Source organism: Alosa sapidissima, chromosome 11 (genome assembly GCF_018492685.1).
Source record: "Alosa sapidissima isolate fAloSap1 chromosome 11, fAloSap1.pri, whole genome shotgun sequence".
In the NCBI taxonomy this organism is placed as follows: domain Eukaryota; kingdom Metazoa; phylum Chordata; class Actinopteri; order Clupeiformes; family Clupeidae; genus Alosa; species Alosa sapidissima.
The window spans coordinates 22,230,979-22,252,825 of NC_055967.1; the positions used below are offsets into that span (position 1 = coordinate 22,230,979).

Consider the following 21,847-nt stretch of genomic DNA (forward strand, 5'->3'; position numbering starts at 1 on the left):
TCACTGAATTGCATTATGCACACTCAATTCTCACTGGTATCTGCTAGACAACAAGTACCAAAACATGATTAGTTCATAGATTTCACATGTAAAATACATTTTATACAACCCCACCCCCATCTTGCCTGTTCATAATTCTGAGAAATTCTTGAATTGTGTGCATGTGTGCGTGTGTTTATGTTTATGTGTGTGTGCCTGTGTGTGTGCATGTGCATGCATGCGTACATATCTCTACTGTGTGTGTATGTGTCATGTATGATTACTGTGAATGTATGTGTGTGCGTGTGTATCTGTTCATGCACATGTGTGCATATGGAATGGGTTAACATGACCGCTGGAGGCAAACATACGCAAACAATTGGTCATCCTAGGCCCTACAGTTCTCAAGATATTCACAGAAAACTCTGTTGGTGTAGTCACTAAATGTACACATAAATTAAGTTATTGTATGGCCCCCCATGAATGAAAGTCCACGAAACTTGGCATGAATTCAGAGGGTGTCATAATGATCCTACACTTTCAATTTCATGCAGTTTTGACCATGTCAGCCAGAGATATTGTGATTACACCTAATTTTTTGGTTTTTAATTTTTAACTAGCTGGCGCTATACATGAAATGAGTGGTTATGGGATGGGTTGACATGGCCCCTTAAGACCAACATACAAAAAAGGTGGTCCTCCTAGGTCCTACGGTTCTCGAGATATTCACAGAAAACTGTGTCCGCCCTACCCTCCTTTTGGGGAGTCCAGTCCAGCCCCAGCCCATTGCCCCATTACTATCGCCCCATTGCCCCATCACCATTGCCCCATTGCCCTATCACTATTGCTCCATTGCTCCAGTACTGCAGCCCCATTGCCCCATCACTGCTGCCCTAGTGTTGCTGCTGTCTGTCTCTGAAAAGCTGCCAGTGGTGGGTGGCGGGGCCTCAGAGTAAAATTGAATTTCCCCTGGGGGATCAATAAAGTATCTATCTATCTATCTATCTATCTAAATCCCCATGCCAACTATCCATCATTGCCAGGGGCATAAAAATGCCTCACACAACTATCTCAGGTGTAGCCCTTACAGGAATGGGTCATAAAGCGGGTCATAATTCCAGGACTCTCCTCGATCATGATGTTTTTAACTGTTTTCTTTAAAAGGGACAGTGTACATTAGTTAACATGCTCATTAAAAAAAGATTTGTAATAAGTAAAGGTAGAGTGTAGAATTTAAATAAACCATGTAATTGTTGAGTGTAGAGTTTAAATAAGCCGTGTAAATGTAGAGATAGCAAGCTAATTTTCATCAGCATTTCGCTGTCAACATCTACAAACAAACCCTTTGTTTCTGTTGTGATGTTGATTAGATCTACTTCCTTCAAGAGTGAGGGTTAACTCACTAGGAATTTGAACACTATCAAATTCCTATCAATCAGTATCATCCGATATAAACGACTCCGCTCCTGAGATACAAGGAGTCCACCTGTTTATGTCTCAGAGAGTAGGGCCCAGCCCAGAGCAGTGGGACTATCTGCATAGGGGCAATAAAGGCTGGTCAGTGTTTTCCGAGCAGAGGACAGAGTTTTTATGGAGGTAAAAGTCCAGCTGTGTGGAGCAGTGGCCATAAACGATGATAAGCCTCTCGGTCTGAAGGGCGACGACTTCGCCTGCCTCATCCTCTCAGGCTGCTGTGGGAGACGCAGCTGTGGTCAGATCTGCTGTGTGGTTCTCCATCGGGTCTTCTTTCCATACGAGTGGTTCTAAAATCAGGTCTTCTCTCCAGTGGTTCTCCATCGGCCATGGACCGTCCAGGCCTTCGCTTCTCAGCACCCCTGCTGCTCCTGCTGGCCTTCCTCAGCCAAGGCCTCTGCCAGCGTGAGTACCCTACTGCTGCGAGAGTTAGTGTCTGAGTACCCTACTGCTGCAGGAGTTAATGTATGAGTAACCTACTGCTGTGTGAGATAGCATATGAGTACCCTACTGCTGCGAGTGTTAGTGTCTGAGTAGCCTACTGCTGCAGGAGTTTGGGTATGAGTAGCCTACTACTGTGTGAGATAGTATCTGAGTAGCTTACTGCTACAGGAGTTAGTGTATGAGTAGCTTACTGCTATGCTGTGTGAGTTAGTGTAAATGGCCCAGTGTGTAGCCTACTGCTAAGTGAGTTAGTGTATGAGTAGCCTACTGCTACAGGAGTTAGGGTATGAGTAGCTTACTGCTGTTCTGTGTGAGTTAGTGTAAATGGCCCAGTAAGTAGCCTACTGCTGTGTGAGTTAGTGTATGAGTAGCCTACTGCTGTGGAAGTTAGTGCACAAGTAGTCTATTAGGAAGTTAGCGTATGAGTAGCCTACTGCTGTGTGAGTTAGCGTATGAGTAGCTTACTGCTGTGTGAGTTAGTGTATGAGTAGCCTACTGTTGAGTGAGTTAGTGTATGAGTAGCCTACTACTGGATGAGTTAGCGTATGAGTAGCCTACTGCTGAGTGAGTTATGTAAGTGGCCCATTGAGTAGCCTATTGCTGAGTGAGTTAGTGTATGAGTAGCCTACTGTTGAGTGAGTTAGCGTATGAGTAGCCTACTGCTGTGTGAGTTAGTGTATGAGTAGCCTACTGTTGAGTGAGTTAGTGTATGAGTAGCCTATTGCTGAGTGAGTTAGTGTATGTAGCCCAGTGAGTAGTCTAAACAAACAAGTAGGTTTGGTCCCCACTGCTCCCACCCAGTTCTATGCCCTTGATACTGATACTGAGGAGTTGGTTTATGTGGCACAGCCAGCTGTGGTGATTTAAAAAACCCTTTCTTCTCTGTAAAGCATACTGCATTTCATTTCATGATAGTTAACACAACAGCCTCTATATGTCCCTAACCAAAAAAGGTATACTTTTTGAGTATTAAGTAAACTTAAGTGCAGTTGAAGTATAATTCCCAAGTTTACTTTATGTAGTAAGTTTATTTGTATTTTTGTGCTTGAGGTATTCTTGTAAGTGTACTATGTTTATACTTTCTTCTGACTAAATTGGCCCACTTTCAGTTTATAATAGTAAACTCGTAAGTACTGAGAATACTGTAAGTAAACAAGTAAAGATACCAATTATATACTTTTAGCACACCTTTTAGTACCATTTTCACTTTAGTTCATAGTATACGTTAAGTATTTTTGTATATTTTGGGGGGGGGGGGGGGCATTATGCCTTTATTGCGGATAGGATAGTGGAGAATGACAGGAAGTGAATGGGAGAGAGAGTCGGGGTGGGATCCGGAAAGGACCGTGGGGGCGGGAATCGAACCCGGGTTGCCGGCGTACGGTGCGCCACGGCCGGGGCCACGTTAAGTATTTTTAAGGTGTAAAATTTTAGGCGCACTATACGTGAACTTATAGGTGTACTGTTAGTATGCTAATGGTAAATGGACTGCATTTATATCACACTTCTCCACTTCTCAATGTAGTCAGTACACAAACAGTAATCTACTTCTCAATGTGATCAGTACACAAACAGTAATCTATATGTATGCTTAGTTCAAAATAAGCAGACCACCAGTAGAGAACAGTAGTTCTTGGGGCATCCGTGGCCTACTGATCAGGGAATCAGACTTGCAACCGAAGGGTGGTTGGTTTGATCCCTGACTGGTAGGAAACATGTGGGTTTGAATAGCGCTTTCCCACATCTACATCCACAGATGAGGTGCCCTTGAGCATGGCACCTAACCCCACACTGCTCCCCGGGTGCCAGATTAGGGGCTGCCTGCTCTGTGTGTGTGTGTGTGTGTGTGTGTGTGTGTGTGTGTGTGTGTGTGTGTGTGCACTGCCCCTGGATGGGTAAAATGCAGAGAACATATTTCCAATAGGAACTTATACAGGAAGTTTATAAAGTAACTTAACTTAGTACAACTTTTTGCTAAGGGGCTCCTTCCTCAGTTCTCTACCTACTGGTAGTGTTGGTTCTCATGTCAGACATGCGTAATCCTGCTGTTGGTTTGTTGGTTGAGAATTCACGATGAAATCATGCAGGCTACATTGAGAGTTGCAGATGTATACTAGGGCGTGTTGTACACCTCTTTTTTCTGTGGGTTCTCTTTAGTCTGCCAAGTGCCATCTGATCTTTTACTGCCTGAGAACACAGCGGTGGAGCATGTGATCGTAACGGTCACCACACAGGGAGTGGTGAATCTCAACTTAGCAAACGACTTTGATGGGACATTTCGGATGGATGGAAAAAATGTCGTCCTGAACAAACCATTAGACTATGAGGTATATATTCATTTAATTTGAAATATATTAGTAAGATATAATAATATATTAATAAGATATACTGTATTAGTAAGGTATATATTTTTTTCTATGATAACAAGAGCATGATTCTTGTGTTCACCTTGATAATGTTGTTCCAGACTCCACCAATCAGTTATTCCGTGAAGATTCAATGTACAAAAGATCTTGATACCGTGAGTGACATTATTGTTCTCCCATCATTCAAGTGTCAGAAATTCAGAAGGGACCCAAATAATTTATCTTTCAATGCTTTTGTGAAAACGTTTATGTAAAGGCCAACATTGCATGTGACTATTGTGGAGTCTTCAACTGAAAATTGCCAGTTAAATGATAAAGATCAAATGAAAATTGTCAGCATAATTATATAATGTAAACATAAATATATGTGGTTTCTATTTTGATATGTAGTTTTGTCATTCATTGTACACAGAAAAAGTGTTAGGAAAGTGAGCACTGTAGTTTCACATCCACTTCCTCTATACATGTAAGGAATCATGCATAACATTAAAAATATGACAGACAGGCTACTCTGGAAGAAAAAAAATGGTATTTTAGTACTGATTAATGACCTGTATGGTACATGTTACTGCGTGCACACACCACTGAATTAAATGTCTCACTGATGACATCAGCTGGCTGAACACTGATTACTTCTCTTCTACATCCTAGATGGAGACAAGCATCATAGTCATTGTGGAGAATGTAAATGATAATCCTCCAGTGTTTGAGCAAAACCTCTACACACTGGAAGTCGATGAGGTGAGCACTCAACTCCTTCAGCATGCACTGTCTACACGGACAAGCTTATGGTGCACCAAATACAATCCAAAATAGTAGTACTAGTAACTATACTACAGTTGATGAAGTCGGATGTGAAGTCGGATGCTCTTGCCTTCTCGTTATGTTTTTTGGCACTAGCATTTAAGTGTGTTTGCCTGAGACACTGCTTGGATTAGGTGTACTGTTCTGTTCTGAGGAGATGTTTCAGTTTGAGGACCTTTCATTTGGTGTATCGGAGGTCTGCATCAAGTTGATTTTTTCCGATACAGTTAGGAAGCTATGTGTTGTATGTGATGTGTGTGTATTACAGTATGTGTGTAAGTTCCTTAAAGTTTTGGATAGTTTAGAGCTAAAACATCCTTAAATTTCCCCTTGGGGATCAATAAAGTATCTATCTATCTATCTATCTATCTATCTATCTAAAACAGCATGTTACGGGGTCCACCCACAACCTTGGCAACACTCTGATCTAGTCATCTCTAGAGGGATAGAAGTCACTGACTTATCAGTAAATGATATATATATCTGATCATTATTGTGTATCTTTTAATGTCCTAAACGCCTTAAAAATTCATCCTGAAACTACAATTAAATCGCTGTTCCTGGACACTAGAGCAGAGCAGCAGTTCATAACTCTTGCAGACTCCATAAATTCAGATATTTTAAATCCTTCTATTGACCAAATGGTAGAGGTCTTTAATAGTGAACTAGGTGTTCTGCTTGACAGAGTGGCTCCTCTAAAGACTAAAAAAAGGCCCTGTAGCAAACCTACTCCTTGGATGAATGAAAATATACTGTACATGACCTAAAAAGATCCTGTAGGAAAGCTGAGAGAACATGGAGAAAAACTAAGTTACAGGTTCACGGTGACATTTTAAAAGAAAAATAGCAAACTATAATCAGAGGCGGACAGAGTACACAGCTTCATTACTTGAGTAAAAGTACAGATACCCCTTGCTAAATTTTACTCAAGTACAAGTAAAAGTACAACAGTCAGATGTCTACTTAAGTAAAAGTACTGAAGTACTTGTTTTTAAAAGTACTTGAGTATCAAGAGTACAAGAGTACATTTTCTAAATATTGCATTACTACTGCCACAGTGCTTACATTTATGTACAGAAACGTCCTACATGGAGTTATGAAAAATGTTAATGTGGAGAATGTAAAAGGAATTGAAAGTAAAATCAAGTCATTTTCATCTTTTTACCATGTTGCCAGAGATGGGCAGTATTTCTAATACATGTATTTAAAATACGTATTTCAAATACAAAATACTATTTTGTAATTGAAACACATGAAGTGAAAACTATCATTAACTTGTTCAGCAAATTGAAATAGTCTGGCGAGGTGGGGCCACGGGTTGGCACATTCCCGGCATCCAGTAACCTGCTACGTCTTCATCCATTGTTTCGTCCATGGTTTTGTCTCTTACAGTTTTTCTCAGTCGCTTTGGTGCTTTTTTCAGATCAGAATGAAAATTCTCAACTATTAGTTCAACCTCCACAACATTTAGTCATTTGTGCACATCATAGTAGCAATTTCTCCTTCCTCTGAACAAATTGCAAATACTTTTGGACATGTATCAGTTGCTTTCATACAATTCTCTGCTGTTTTTTAACATTATCATTTGCTTATGTCATGTCAGGCAAAATGAACTATACTTATGAATGCTGAATAGTCGTTCCCAATAAAACTAATAGTCTTCATTTCATTGCTTGAGTCATTAAATACAAAATTGTTGAACTAGTTATCAAATTCTGTCACAGTGCTGTAGAATTGCAAAGAGCATACAGTAAAAATGTACGCATTCAGTGTCTTGTACTCACTTACTCACCTAACTACAGCAATGTGTAACTTTACTGTTTTCAAATGGCTGTACAAGTACTGTATAGTGCTGTCTTGAGCATGTTCAGGTAGTGTCACCGAGTTCTGACCTTTTTGTTGCATTGGAAAACACTGAGAGAACTGTCATGAAGAAAACATGACAAAGCCATTTGACTATCTTGTTCATAAACGATGGTGTCAAGACTTCTCATTTTGATGACACTGACAGTTTCATTGACATGAATACCTGCTTTTGAGGAATGGACTATCCATTTTGAGCAAGTGACATGCTTTTGCAGGTCATCCACTAGGTTTTGCAGTTTGCACTAATTGTTTTGAGAATTGCACTAACTTCTGTGCAAATGTTAATAGTGATGTGAGAATAGCACCAAAGCGACTGAGAAAAACTGTAATCTAAATCTGACCATGGAGTTGACTTTGGCGGAAAGTCAAGGCTGCCAGTTTTTCCCGGTTGTTGTGTTTCTTAAACATCTGTATATAAATTCATATAATCACAACAAATACTAAGAACATACTACGGCTAACGGCTTAGAGCCCACATCAACGGGGCCTGAGCATTGTTATCAGAGCCTATATATATACTACCGCAACAACTTGCTGCGTTAGCCTCAAATTGTATTATTATTATTATTATTATTTTCTTCTCTATTATTGTGTTAAATGTTCCAAATGTAAAGCACTTTGAGCTGCATTCTGTGTATGAAAGATGCTATACAATTAGAGCTTATTATTATTATTATTATTATTATTAAAATGATTGATGTGTGTTTAGTGTGTGTGATCTGTGGTTAAGTTATTGTAGATGTATGTTTATTGTGTGTGATATGAATGTGTAATGAAATGACATGAAATGAAATGAGTTGTGTTTAGTGTGTGTGTGTTGTGTGTAAGTTATGAAATGATTGATGTAATGTGTGTTTTATGTGTGCGTAGCTGCTTCCATTGTTTACAGATGTGGGCCAGATCGCGGCCACTGATCCAGATAACTTGGGTCTCCTGTATTACACGATCATACCCGACCCCACCCAGGTAAGATTGTCCCTCTCCCACAAAACACATATTACCAGACCCCCCCCCCACACACACACACACACACACATTACCAGATCCACCCCCCCACCCCCCACACACACACACACACACATACACACACACACACCAGATCCTACCCCCCTCCACCTCAAAACAAACACACATGAGGGGGTCCCTCATACAGCTCACACATTGGGTATGCCTCCATTTCTAACACCATACAGCATGTACCCACCAGGCCAGGCTCGTTGGTATGGCAGTCAGAGTGCAAACTCAACCGTTGTGACGGCACTCCGTCACACTCCCCTTCTCCATCACAGTCCCTCTCACACCAAACATACAGTACAACCTCTCAAAGAAAAACAAACTTCTTACTGTGACTGTGTTCATTTGGTTTGCACAGGACTACTTCGCACTGCAGGCCCCCAGCCTGCCAAACATCCTGGTGAAGCAGCGCCTGGACTTCGATACAGTTCAAAGGGTGCAATTCACCTTGATTGTCCAGGTGAGTGAGGCACTCTTCTTCCGCTAAGTCCCTTTTAAATCCCCATCACTATGAAACCACTGAGCCAATGACCTAGGCCTCTCAGGATTGTGGGAAGTGTGAAGAGGCTAGAACAGAGAGAGTATGCTGATGATGTGATGCTCTAAATGAGGGGGCTAGAACAGAGAGAGTATGCTGATGATGTGATGCTCTAAATGAGGGGGCTAGAACAGAGAGAGTATGCTGATGATGTGATGCTCTAAATGAGGGGGCTAGAACAGAGAGAATATGCTCATGAGGAGGTTAGAACAGAGAGACTATGCTCATGAGGAGGCTAGAACAGAGAGGATATGCTGATTATGTGATGCTCTCCGTGTCTGCTGTTTCACTACCCTCAGGACACGCAGACGTCAACCCCACAAACTCTTTCGGCCACCACCACGGTCATAATCAATATCAAAGACATTGACAACCGGCCGCCATGGTTTCAACCCTGCACCCCGGAGACCTACAACCAAGCCACAGTCTGCCTGAACGCAGGGTACAATGGGCAGGTCACCCTAACACAACAAACCGTAAGTTGTCCCTATGCGAGTATCTGTTATCTGTGTATATCTGAGTAGAAGTATGTGTATCTGTGTATATGAGTGTATGTGTATTTGAGTATCTGTGTATATGTGTATCTGTGTATGTGTTTATGAGTATCTATGTGTATGTGTATCTGTGTGTATGAGTATCTGTATGTATGTGTATCTGTGTGTATGAGTATTATGTGTATCTATGTGTATGAGTATCTGTGTGTATGTGTATCTGTGTGTATGAGTATCTGTGTGTATGAGTATGTGTATTTGAGTATATTTGTGTCTATATATGTGTATTTGAGTATCTGTGTGTATCTGTGTACTGTATCTCCTGTCCAGACTGGTCCTCTGCCTTTGACGCCTGAGAACCTCCGTGCGGTGGATGGGGACAAAAACCTCAATGCACATATTTCTTACAAACTCCTGGGTGGTGAGTTCAGCTGAAGCTTGTAGGGCGTGTCCATCTATCTATTTATTTATCTCTCTATCTCCTAGCCTGGTAAACCAAACTCATTCACAAGTGGATAGAGTCTGGTCACCAGTGTTGGGGTCGTTACTCAAAAAAAGTAATATATTACACATTACTCATTACTGTAAAAAAATGTAATCCCTTACATTTCTTTTCCATACTCTCTATGGAAAGTAAAGCCTTACATTACTTTTGCGTTACTGCATTTAAATGTTTCTATGGACGCTGTTATTGATATCGTCCCCTTTTATTTATTATTTAATTAATTACATTGTATGAAACATTAGGTAGCATAATCTAGTCTATTACACTTCTCCAACCCAGGTTGCGCTGTAGGCCTACCAGGCATTTCTTACAGATAGCTGATCATTGCTTTGTCTTACTGAAAGCTGCCTTCAAGTTCACAAACACGGCACCTCAATGCTGCTGTTAAAAATGTTGTCAATTCGAATTACTTTATGGAAACGCTGCTGCCCTGCTCTCACACCCTGGGCCTGTTGCACAAAAGCAGAATTAAGACATCCGGGATAAGTTACTGAGCTGCGCTCAATGAAACCAAAACAAGAGTGTACAGGCTTAATTGGTTGCACAACGAGCAAGCCAGGATGAGCAGACACGGATTCATCAAGCCAGGTGAAACCTATCCTGGATAAGTGCGCGCTCACTGCTCCCTCAAATAGACCCCGCCACCGATCACAGATTCACTGATTCACCATGGCAACTAGAGCGGCTTCATTGCTTCTTCTACGGTGTGAAGTAGGTAGATAGCCTTCTCACAACAGCAACAAACAGCAACACCTCTGTTAAGGAGAATATTGCAACTTGTTCCGCGACCACCACGTGTGAAATGGTTACGGCACTCCTGTGACATCACATTGTCGCATGACAGGTCGGGAATGGCGAGTATGTAAAAGTTAATTAATGATCACAAACGTTTAAATAATGACAGTGGGTCTAGGTATTCCGTCTGGTTTCCGTTTGTGGTGACTGCTGACTGAGATAAGGGATGAGATTAAATAGATCCTGGAATTTAGCCTGGTCTGGAGCAGGCTAGCTCCACAGAATAAATCGCCATGGTGATTTATACCATAACATATACTGCTGCCCCCTATCCCGCTTTTGTGCAACTGGATCACAGATAAATTGAGCCAGGATAACCAAGATATCCCGGCTTAATCCCTTATCCTAGTTTTGTGCAATAGGCCCCCTCCCTCACAATGTTGAATATTGACACGCACACAACTTGCAAAAAATTTAACTGCTTTGAGTGATGTGTACTCGCGACTTACGCACCTTCTGGCAGATGCTCTTGTTCTGACTTCAGACTAGTCATTAGTTGTGCACTGTTCCCACTCTACCGCTCAGTATTCAGCTAACAAAAACCCCGATGGGTTTTATTTTTTGCGAATGTTCTTGTCGGCCTCCTAGAAGATGCACACACACACACATACACACACACACACACACACACACACACACACACATTAATACCGGCAACGCAGTTTAACTTAGAATGAACTAAATAAGAATGCACTTGTTACCACAACATTTTGAACTGCAGATTTTCTTTAAACAGGTGAATATTTAGTGTTGTATTTTAGCTCTTATAAACAGCCTGAATGTAAATAGGAAAACAAAGAAGTTTGATTTAAAGCCAAGAAGACCGCCTCAGATGCAGTGCTGTAGGAGGCGGCCTGATTTCACGCACCCTGCTCATGACATTGTTGCTCCAACAGCAGTAGCTATATTGTATATTGGATGATAAAACCATAGCTGCAGAGCTCAATAAGTTATTAAGTGACTAAAAAGTTATTGGGTCATAAAGGTGGGTTTGTTTACTAATGTTACTATGTTATAATAATAATAATAAAAAGAAAACTAATGTTACTATGTTATAATAATAAATAATTGCATTGTATGGGAATGGTTGGAAATGGAAATTGTTTACCAATGTGAAAAAACACAAAAAAACAAATGTTACTATATATAATATGTTATAATAAATAGTTGCCTTCTATGGAAATTTTGATACTAATGTTATGTTGTTAATTTGTAAAGTTTCAGTGTTATTCCCTAGGCCCACTAATGTTACCCCGACGTGTCCTCACTTTTGGACCTTTAAAATACAAATTTGTCCTAACTTTTGGGCAGAAGTGTCCTCATTTTCAGTGTCATGGCGGTGGTCACCCTAGTTGTGTTGACTTGATAACAGTGACAGACTAAGAGGAATATTACATTCACAAAGCAATACTTTATAAACTCTCGTTGTGTCTGCTAAATGAAAAAATGTAAATGTAATAAACCCTCGTTGTGTCTGCCTGTGGTCTTTAGTGAGCGACATCTTTGACCTCAATCAAGGCACCGGAGAGATTACGATGAATAAACCTGTTGATGTGGAAGGTCCTATTATCCTGACTGTTATGGTAAAGAAACTGCATAAACCTTCTTAAACCCATTTTATGATCATCTTTCTCCATGACCTTTCAAATCTTGTTTGCTCTCAGAACCCTGAAGCATGTGAACTTCCTGCTTACTGCTGCTGTACTGTATGCCGACAGGCTTTTCAGACGGAAAATGCTGATCAGTTCTCTACCACCACTGTGACCTTTGAGGTCAAGATCATGAGCGTGCATCCGCCCATATTTGAAAAGGACACCTACGAAGGCTACATCTCCTTGGACGCAGGTGTGAACAGTCTGGTCCTGGAGGGGGAGTTCTCCACCAAACCGCTCCGGGTGCAGGCCACAGACCAGGACTATGCTGATGTGAGTTCCTCTGGCCTGTCAGACTCTTCAGCACATTTAGCCAATTAGCCATCCATACTGTTATCCAAACAGGCTAAAAGACACACTATGTAGGAATCTAGCCATCCATGTCTCAAAGACACTTAAAAGAGAATTCCGTATTTTTCACATAGATTTCTAGCCTGGTTAGCACAGAGACCGTCTCAATTGTAATTGAGAGTGGGTCTGGGAAAGGTTCATTATGACTTCCAGCAGGTTCATTATGACTTCCAGTAGAAAAAGTGTGGTCTGCACACTGCAACTGCTCCAAAATATAAACTTTATTGATTTAAAAGCAACGTTTCGATCCCCTTGGATCTTCGTCAGGCATCGTCTGGCACCTGCAGAAAACTTTACTTTGGATGTGCGCACCCACTCTCCGAATCATTATGACTTCCAGACAACTAACAGTGAATTGAAACTTAAATTGGTGCATTAAACTCCTACCAAATCGTTTAAAAAGTGTAGCAATCTCATAAAGGAAGGTTTTAAATGCAGTTGTTTATTCAATTCCAAAGAAATACACATCCATGCCGGATTAGCGATTGTTTTTGCAGGCCCGTGTTTTAGGGACATTGGAAATGGGCTTCAATGGCCTGTTGGCCAGAAGGACCTGCAGAGCAAATCCCACATTTGCCAAAGATTCGTATTGGTATTCCCAGGCTAATAGATTTCTGTTTCTCGAAGTCACCGAGTACTGTTGGTACGAAAACAAACAGGCTTAAAGACTCATAGGAATTTAGTCCATGTCTTTATCCAAAGAGGCTTAACATGGTTCTCAATACCAATTTCAAGTTTTTGCCTTTCTGTAGGAGTCCATCCTCCGTATTGTAGAGATTCCATTCTCCATATTGATAATTACAGAGACTCCATTCTCTGTATTTAATTGCAGAGACTCCATTCACAATATTGATAATTGTAGAGACTCCATTCTCTGTATTGCAGAGACTTCATTCTCCGTATTGATAATTGCAGAGACTTCATTCTCCGTATTTATTTACTGAGACTCCATTCTCCGTATTTATTTACTGAGACTCCATTCTCCGTATTTATTTACTGAGACTCCATTCTCTGTATTTAATTGCAGAGACTCCATTCTCTGTATTTAATTGCAGAGACTCCATTCACAATATTGATAATTGTAGAGACTTCATTCTCTGTATTGCAGAGACTCCATTCTCCGTATTTATTTACTGAGACTCCATTCTCCATATTGATAATTGCAGAGACTTCATTCTCCGTATTGATAATTGCAGAGACTTCATTCTCCGTATTGATAATTGCAGAGACTTCATTCTCCATATTGATAATTGCAGACTTCATTCTCCGTATTGATAATTGCAGACTCCATTCTCTTTATTGTAAGTCAGTGTGACATCAGAATGAGTTACACTGGTGAATGAAAGTGAGGTGCAATGTGGTTGAGTGTGTGTGTGTGTGTGTGTGTGTCCTAGGGCTTCAATCCTGACGTGCAGTATGAGATCCAGGGCAGCAGTGACTTCAGCATCACGCAGCAGGGCTTCATCCTCATGGCAAGGACGGCCCCTGCAGGCCCAGTCTCCATCAAGGCAAGCTGCATCCTCTTTTCCATCTGTGTATCTGTGTGTGTGTGTACTGTACAGTATGTGTGAGTGAATTTTAAAACTTTTGTCTGTTTATATGTGTGAGTGACTCTATATCCTTTGTGTGTGTGTGTGTGTGTGTGTGTAAATGTAAATTACAGTTACTAATCAAAATCTTGGTGATTACACATTTCAAACTTAACCCCGTAACCACTTTTTTTCCTTCCCCAAAGAGAGAGGCCACTTTAGCAAAGTATTGTAACAATCACTTCTTATTGCACCTGTACTAATGACCTGTAGGTACACAAAAATACATTGCCGGTATGTATGGACAACATAAGTATGTGATTTTACATATTGTTACATAGGTTGTTACACTGTACTGTTATGTAGATACACTGGAACAGGAGGCGCGTAAAATAAAAGTTACCTGTATATCAACAAGTAATCAGAAGTAATCAAATGAAATAACTACATTACACTGATATAATAGTGTACATGTATAATTATGACCGCCGCGCAGCGAAGCGGCGGTCATATAGGTTTAGTCAGATTTTTTTTTTTTCTTTTTTTTTATTTATTTATTTATTTATTTATTTATTTATTTATTTTTTCGCATGCCCAAATTTTCGTCAAGGATTCTCGGGACACTGAAAGACCGGGGTACACAAAACTTGGTGGGCATGTAACCCCACATGGATAGCATGGAACCATCGTTTTTCGTTTTGATCTGTATCCCCCCCGCTGTGAATGGAATATCTGGATTTGTATCCCCCCCGTTGTGAATGGAAGATATTCTGTGAATATCTCGAGAACCGTAGGGCCTAGGAGGTCCACCTTTTTTATGTATGTTGGTCTTAAGGGGGCATGTCAACCCATCCCATTACCACTTATTTCATGTATAGCGCCACCTAGTTAAAAATTAAAAAGCAAAAAATTATGTGTTTTCATCACAATATCTCTGGCTGACAAGGTCAAAACTGCACGAAATTAAAAGTGTAGGATCATTATGACACCCTCCGAATGCGTGCCAAGTTTTGTGTACTTTCGTTCATGGGGGGCCTTACAATAGAGAGAACTGTAGGGCCTAGGATGACCATTTTTTTCCGTATGTTTGCCTCCAGGGGTCATGTTAACCCATTTCATGTGCACACATGTGCACAAACAGATACACACGATTTATTAGTGTGTGCTTCACCTCACTGTGTGTTCACTGTGTGCTGTTTGTGTTTCACTAATTCACCGATTGGGTTAAATGCAGAGACCAAATTTCCCTCACGGGATCAAAAAGTATATATACTTATACTTATACACGCCCACAAATACATTCACAGTAATCATACGTATGACACATACTCACACAGTAGACATATGTACGCATGCATGCACAGGCACATACGCAGGCACACACACACACACACACACATAACATAAACATGTACATGCACACATGCACACAATTAAAGAATTTCTCAGAATTATGAACAGGCAAGATGGAGGTGGGGTTGTATATAATGAATTTTACATGTGAAATCTATGAACTAATCATGTTTTGGTACTTGTTGTCTAGCAGATACCAATGAGAAATGAGTGTGGATAATGTAATTTAGTGAGACAGTTAGAATCCTATAGGCCTTTCAGCATGATTTATTTTTGTGGAAAAAATGTGCTGGACTGGGCGGCGGTCATATTTTGTACCGCTCTGCGGTACATCTAGTTACATTACTTATTGTATGTTACACAGGTCAGCTAGTAATCTGTAACTATTACATTTTAAAAATGAACCTTCCCTACCCTGTGTGTGTGAGAGAGAGAGAGAGAGAGAGACCTTAATCTCTCTCTCTGTGTGTGTGTGTGTGTGTGTGTGTGTTTACATGTAACTTGTGAGAAACTGAGTTCCAGTCTGTTCCCTGCTGTGACTTCAGGTGCGTGCCGTGGACAGCAAAAGTGGTGATGAAGCAGTAACTGCTGTGCAGTTGGTGGTGTCTCCAGGTGAGACTGACGGCTACACATTGCACAGGTGTAACACATCACAGATGCTACACAGTACCTACAGTATACTGTATGTAACACATCACAGATGCTACACAGTATCTATATGTAACACATGACAGGTGCCTTAAAGGTGCTCTATGTGTAACGCATAACAGAGGAGCCTTAAAGGTGCTCTATGTGTAACGCATGACAGAGGAGCCTTAAAGGTGCTCTATATGTAAAGCATGACAGAGGAGCCTTAAAGGTGCTCTATATGTAAAGCATGACAGAGGAGCCTTAAAGACAGAGTTTTCGAAACCCACACTTAAAGGGAAACTATGCAGCATTGGCAATCTTTTCGCCGTTTTCTTGCTTTTTGCTCGCAGGTTTCTCTGCAGAGCTCCCCCTACAGCTTCAGAGTATATATTTTACAACACCCCTCAATCGGTCAGTCTGCCGTTTCCTCTTTCCCTGTTCCTCCAACAAAGGTTTACTAGCTTTCTGCTTCTTTTCGCTGGCTCTGTCATGACGAATGTTTGAGAAACTCCATCGCTACCTTGTTCCAGCCGGTGCCTGGCGTGTGCGTGTGCTGTGCAATAAAGCAATTTGTTGCATTGCGAGGCTGCCGCCGGCCCAAAGTTGCATGGCTGTTTTTTCTGCTCACAAACACTAGGAGGAAGCAAGACGGCCACCATTCACCCCAGAAAAACTCATATAAGCATTCCAATGACTCTGAAGCTGTTAAGTTAAGGTACTGTAGATTAAGCTAAACAAACTGCATAGTTCTCTTTTAAGTAGAAATACAGATATTTGATCATAAAAATGACTTAAGTAAAAATAAAAGTAATCTATAAGCATACCACTTAAGTAAAAGTCTTAAAGTATTTATTATTTACAGTGCTTAAGTATGACAAGTAGCCCATTACAAAACATACTTAAGTACTGAAAGTACAAAGGCTACTAGTAAAAGATTTTGAGGCCAGGTGGGGTGACAACCTTCGCTCTGCTTAAAAAAAAAAAGAAAGCAGTCAGAACTTTGGATAAGAGCACCTTAAAACTTGGTGCCTAAACGTCATGAATTTTAATTTATGTAACTTATGTAACCTGCATTGTGTTGAACCTGCGCGATTCAGCCCTGCACACGCCCGGACTGGAACCCGCGAAACAGCAGCACCTCGGGTCGGGAGGCGAGCGCGCTAACAATTGAGCCAATAGCCCAGGCTACTGGCTCGCATGCCAGCAGCACTCTTGAGGCGTCAGGGAGTGAGGTTTACCAATGTTCCACAAGCACAGCTAAGCTAGCTATTCCAGTTGCTGCTGGAATCCATGCATTTCCACTGAATTATTTTTGGAATCTGATCCCTTATCATACCTTTTCATTCTTACTCGTTGCTCGACTTATCGTGACTAAATTCAAGATGGCTGCAAACGCTAAACTTCGTGAAGGTACTGTCTGTATAAATCGTCTTGTAAGTAAACAACCAGTGCTTTTTCAAAGTTCTCAATGTCTCGTTTTAAATGTCAGGGCCCTCGGAAGTCTACCAATGAAGTGTGGAGATACATTGAGCCTCGTAAATGGGTGTAAAACAGTGATTTATTTGCATGGCTAGCCCGATGCCGAAGCACCACTATTGAAAAAGCTGTTGGTAGCATCGGCTAACTAGCGCCAGATTTTGGAGTGCAGGGGACAAGCCGAGATGGGCTATGAGACATACGTTCACACTCGGTATCATGTTTCAATACACTTTAGGTCAATATCACACCGGAATTCTCCTTTAACGTCACTATGTCTTCATTTATTGCCCGTGGTGACATCAGGTCAGAAAATCTTGGGGTTGCAATTATCTAACATGCTGAAGGCAGACTGTAGCTTTTGTTTTCATTTGCACATTATTTTAGTCTACTTTCTACTTAATGCTGCTCATGAAAGTGTAGTGGAGTAAAACTATACATTTAATTAAAAAAAAATTAAATAGTGAAGTAAAAGTAGGAAGAAAAATAAAAACTCAAGTAAAGTTTAGATACTTTCCATTCATACTTAAGTACTGTACTTAAGTATTTCTACTTAGTGACTTTACATCTCTGCTTAAAGGTGTTCTATGTGTAACATATGACAGAGGAGCCACAAAGTTGCTCTACTGTATGCAAACATTCTGTAGAAATAGCAACAGGGTGTGAAGTTTTGAGGTCACGTCTAAAATAATGCTACATACGGGGCATACATACCGGGGTCTAAAATGAAGGCTACATGCTGGGCAGCCCATATCTACTCAAGTTATCAAGCTAATTAGGTGGTTACATTTACATGTAGTCATTTAGTTAACCAAGTAGAGATGGCCACATTTACATTTAGGCATTTAGCTAACCAGGTAGCGATGGTTCGGACTCCTTTCATGAGGCAACTTTCCAGCTAAAGAATAGTATGTGACATATTATAAATATCAAGGTTGAATGGAGACTTTTCAATTCTACAATATTTTCATGCCACATCATGGATATCTGAGGAACATGAGGTAGCTTTTAGCCTCTGCCACCTTGGACAAACTGTTTATTTCTGCATGGTGGACAGACGTGGGGATTTACTGCCCCCTATTTGCTTGGAATGGGGAAATTATTTAGCTCGCTAACTGACAGCTAGCCAGACTTGCAGACAGCTTGTTTGCCCTGAGGGGCACACAGTGTGCGTGAAACATATGTAAGAGGCTAACGCTGTTCCACAAGGTCACGGCCACTGCTGCTGCTCAATGCCAGCTTCTTGAGCTGATTCTAACTCCAACTCTCACGCCTCATGCCTGGTATTCCTTTAGAGACGCCTACCACCACAGCTATGCCCTCTACGACTACCGACATGCCAACCACCACTCCCGATATGCCAACCACCACTCCCGACATGCCAACTACCACTACAGACATGCCAACCACCACTACAGACATGCCAAGCACCAGCACTGCTATGCCATCCTCTTCAGCTGCCATGACTAGTACTCCCTCTCCACAGACCACAACAGGTGACATTCCCATACCAAACCTTGAACTTTCCTAACACCTGTGAACACACACACACACACACACACACACACACACACACACACACACACACACACACACACACACAGAGAAAAACACACATTCTCTCTCTCTCTCTCACACACACACACCCTTATTTTCAGGAGCTCTTCCTCAGTCAGAGCTTTGCTTTCCTCTGTCACTTGCAGTCAGTAATTTGGGGTGTGATTGACCAAATGGAGAACTGCTTCTGTCCACTCTGATTCCACGCTAAGCATTCTTGAGCATGCACGCTTTCTTGGGGTCCCTGCTCATAGCTACCCACCCAGTTAACACAACCCACCCAGACCAGCAGGTGTGTGTGTGTATGTGTGTCCTGTGCTGTAGACGGGCCAGGTAACACAACCCACCCAGACCAGCAGGAGAAGGAAAGAGTTTCCCATCAGTAGAAAGTCAAATTACACAAAACAACAAAAGCTCATGACTGGTCTGTGTTGGTGTACTACATCAGCTATGTTAGTTGCTTGTGGGTTTGTGTCTATATATGCATGTTAGAGTGTATGTGTGTGTGTGTGTACATGTATGTGTGTGTGCACTGGATGTACTGTATGTGTGTGCATGTGTCTACATCTGGACATTGCATGTGTATTTGTGTATATTTGCATGCTGTGTGTGTGTGTGTGTGTGTGTGTAACTGTGTATGTGTGTGTAAGTGTGTGTCTAACTGTATGTGTGTATAACTGTGTGTGTCTAACTGTATGTGTGTATGACTGTGTGTGTGTAACTGTGTGTATGTGTGTATGACTGTGTGTGTGTCTAACTGTATGTGTGTATAACTGTGTTTGTGTATATAACTGTGTGTGTGTATAACTGTGTGTGTGTCTAACTGTATGTGTGTATAACTGTGTGTGTGTATAACTGTGTGTGTGTCCTGTGCTGCAGACGGGCCGGCCCTGGCGGCAGGGATGTATCGTATGGAGGACATGATTGCCGTGGGAGTGTCTCTGGGCATCCTGCTCCTTATCTGCATGGTCCTCATCGCTCTCATGGCCGTCTACATCAACAGCCACAAAAAGGACAACCGCAAGATCAAGGAAGTCAGCCATTTCCACAGCAATGTGAGTTCACATACCTGCTATTTCCCTTATGGACCTGTGTCCAGTGATCACATTTTTTGCGCCGATGGTGGCCATGTTCTATACAAATCCTATGAAGTTCAGCGTTCACAACGCTCAGTGCCCCCGGCAGAAAAAAGACATCGGCGCTCTGACCGTTTGTTTTCTGCAGTGCTCAGAGCGCTGAAAGTTGAAATGTGTTCACCTTTTAGAACAGCACTGGGCCTGTCAATGTCACCTCTCTCTCGACAACCGTAACCTAGCAACACTAAACACTTGACTAAAGCACTCTGAAAATGAGGTTGGTGGACACAGGCCCTAAATGTGCTATGTGGAGCTTTTTGCATTTTAAAACATTTAACCTAGAAATAGCAGCAAAGAGTGAAGAACCGTAATTTGAAAAATGCTCAGTGTTACCCAGACGTCCACTGAAGTTAGCATTTTAACCTAGTACTAGCGTCAGCCTGGATCTCTTGTAATACCACTTTTCACCACGTGTGGTGCTGTTTTAAATACAATGCAAGTCATTGGAGGAGAACCATGTGGTGTGATGCTTTCAAGACAACATGAATTCTACATACAGAACTACAGTACACATAGCAACTTAATGTGGCAGCTACACACACGCACACACTCACACACACACACACACACAATAGTGACTCTCTCTGCTGCAACTCCCCTGTGTTTGACAGCTTTCTGCAGTGTCTCTTGGACCAAAGGGCGGAGTGCAGTACATTAACAAAGGCTTCCAGAAGGACGAAGACGGGGCCGGCTCCATGGCCTCAGATGAACCAGACTGGCCCGCCCGTGCAGTGGAGGCACCGGTCAGCAAGGCCGCAGCTGTACCTCTGTACGAGACGGCCAGAGGCGAAACCAGCAGCCTGGCGAGCAAGAGCGAGTCTGAGAAGGAGGTGAAACCCATCCTGACCAAAGAGAGGAAGGACGAGGATGGCTACAAGGCCGTCTGGTTCAAACAGGACATTGATCCCAAGGTCGAGGTCACTATCATTCCCGACCGTGCCGCGCAGGATGATGACGAAGATGAAGATGCAGATGAAGATGATGGGTCAGAACGGGGAGGGGATAATTTGTCACTTGACGAAGATGATATGCGGGGAGGGGTTAATTTGTCATATGACCAAGATGAAAACTCCGACTTGGATGATTTCCCACAAACGTCCGATTTGTAGCTTAAGAGAACAACTGTTCATTGTTCCTTATACAAAGACTCCAATCATAAAGCAATGTGATTTTCTTGATTAGGGCCACGACAGGTGATGACACTGGCCCAGTGTTACTCTATACTATGCTTTGCACTTTTGTAAATATGTACATGTCAGGACAAGCTATTTTTAATTTTAATACAAATAGTATGAAGTGATTAAGAATATTAAAGCACTTTTTATTGGCCTAAAAGCCCTTAATGTTAAAGTATAATATTACTCTGAAATGGCTTGAAATCTTGTTTAAACTTTAAAAGACTTCATTTATGACTGTATAAAATGCCATGATAATAAAGAAGCCAAATGACAAACTAGTGACCCTGTGATGTCATGTTCCAAAGGGAATAGTGTCCCTCATAAACAGAACCTGGACAGACCTGGATAGCCGTCGCCACGGCAACCCCTCATGGTTATTGCTGGTGCTTGATAAGGTGTTCCTTCCTGGTGCAGTAGACAATACCTGCTCTCTGGGCTACTCGGAGGGACTGGAATCAGGAAATCCATAGCACTAATCATAAGCCATAAACTTTATCTCTTCCACATGTCAAATATTAACTTCAGGCTCCAACATCAGCAGCACAATGCCCTTTTTCCACAGACAGATCAACACACTCGAAGAGTGGAGGGCAGCGACCACTCCCTCTGGTGCCCCCATGGTTCAAATAAATGTGTTGAAGTGCCCCCAAAAGTGTCCGATTGGCTGGCCTTTACATTCTGTGTCACTTCAAACAATAAGGTGGGGATCA

General features: G+C 41.7%; 1 protein-coding gene across 2 annotated transcripts; it reads left to right on the forward strand.

Moving 5' to 3' along the window:
* Positions 1–1,516: 1,516 nt before the first annotated feature.
* cdhr5b (cadherin-related family member 5b) lies at positions 1,517–21,412 on the forward strand. Of its 2 annotated transcripts, XM_042111107.1 has the most exons (15): positions 1,517–1,857; positions 4,054–4,223; positions 4,364–4,417; positions 4,914–5,003; positions 7,803–7,898; positions 8,305–8,406; positions 8,784–8,960; positions 9,306–9,396; positions 11,767–11,858; positions 11,994–12,200; positions 13,673–13,786; positions 15,706–15,772; positions 18,562–18,762; positions 19,703–19,878; positions 20,571–21,412. In XM_042111107.1, exons 1-15 carry the CDS (start codon positions 1,782–1,784, stop codon positions 21,066–21,068), a joined length of 2,211 nt encoding a protein of 736 aa, XP_041967041.1. In that variant the 5' UTR covers positions 1,517–1,781; the 3' UTR covers positions 21,069–21,412. The 2 variants fall into 2 exon arrangements, with proteins under 2 accessions (XP_041967041.1, XP_041967042.1); XM_042111108.1 differs by lacking the exon at positions 18,562–18,762 and having other exon boundaries at positions 1,519–1,857.
* The last annotated feature ends 435 nt before the right edge of the window (positions 21,413–21,847 follow it).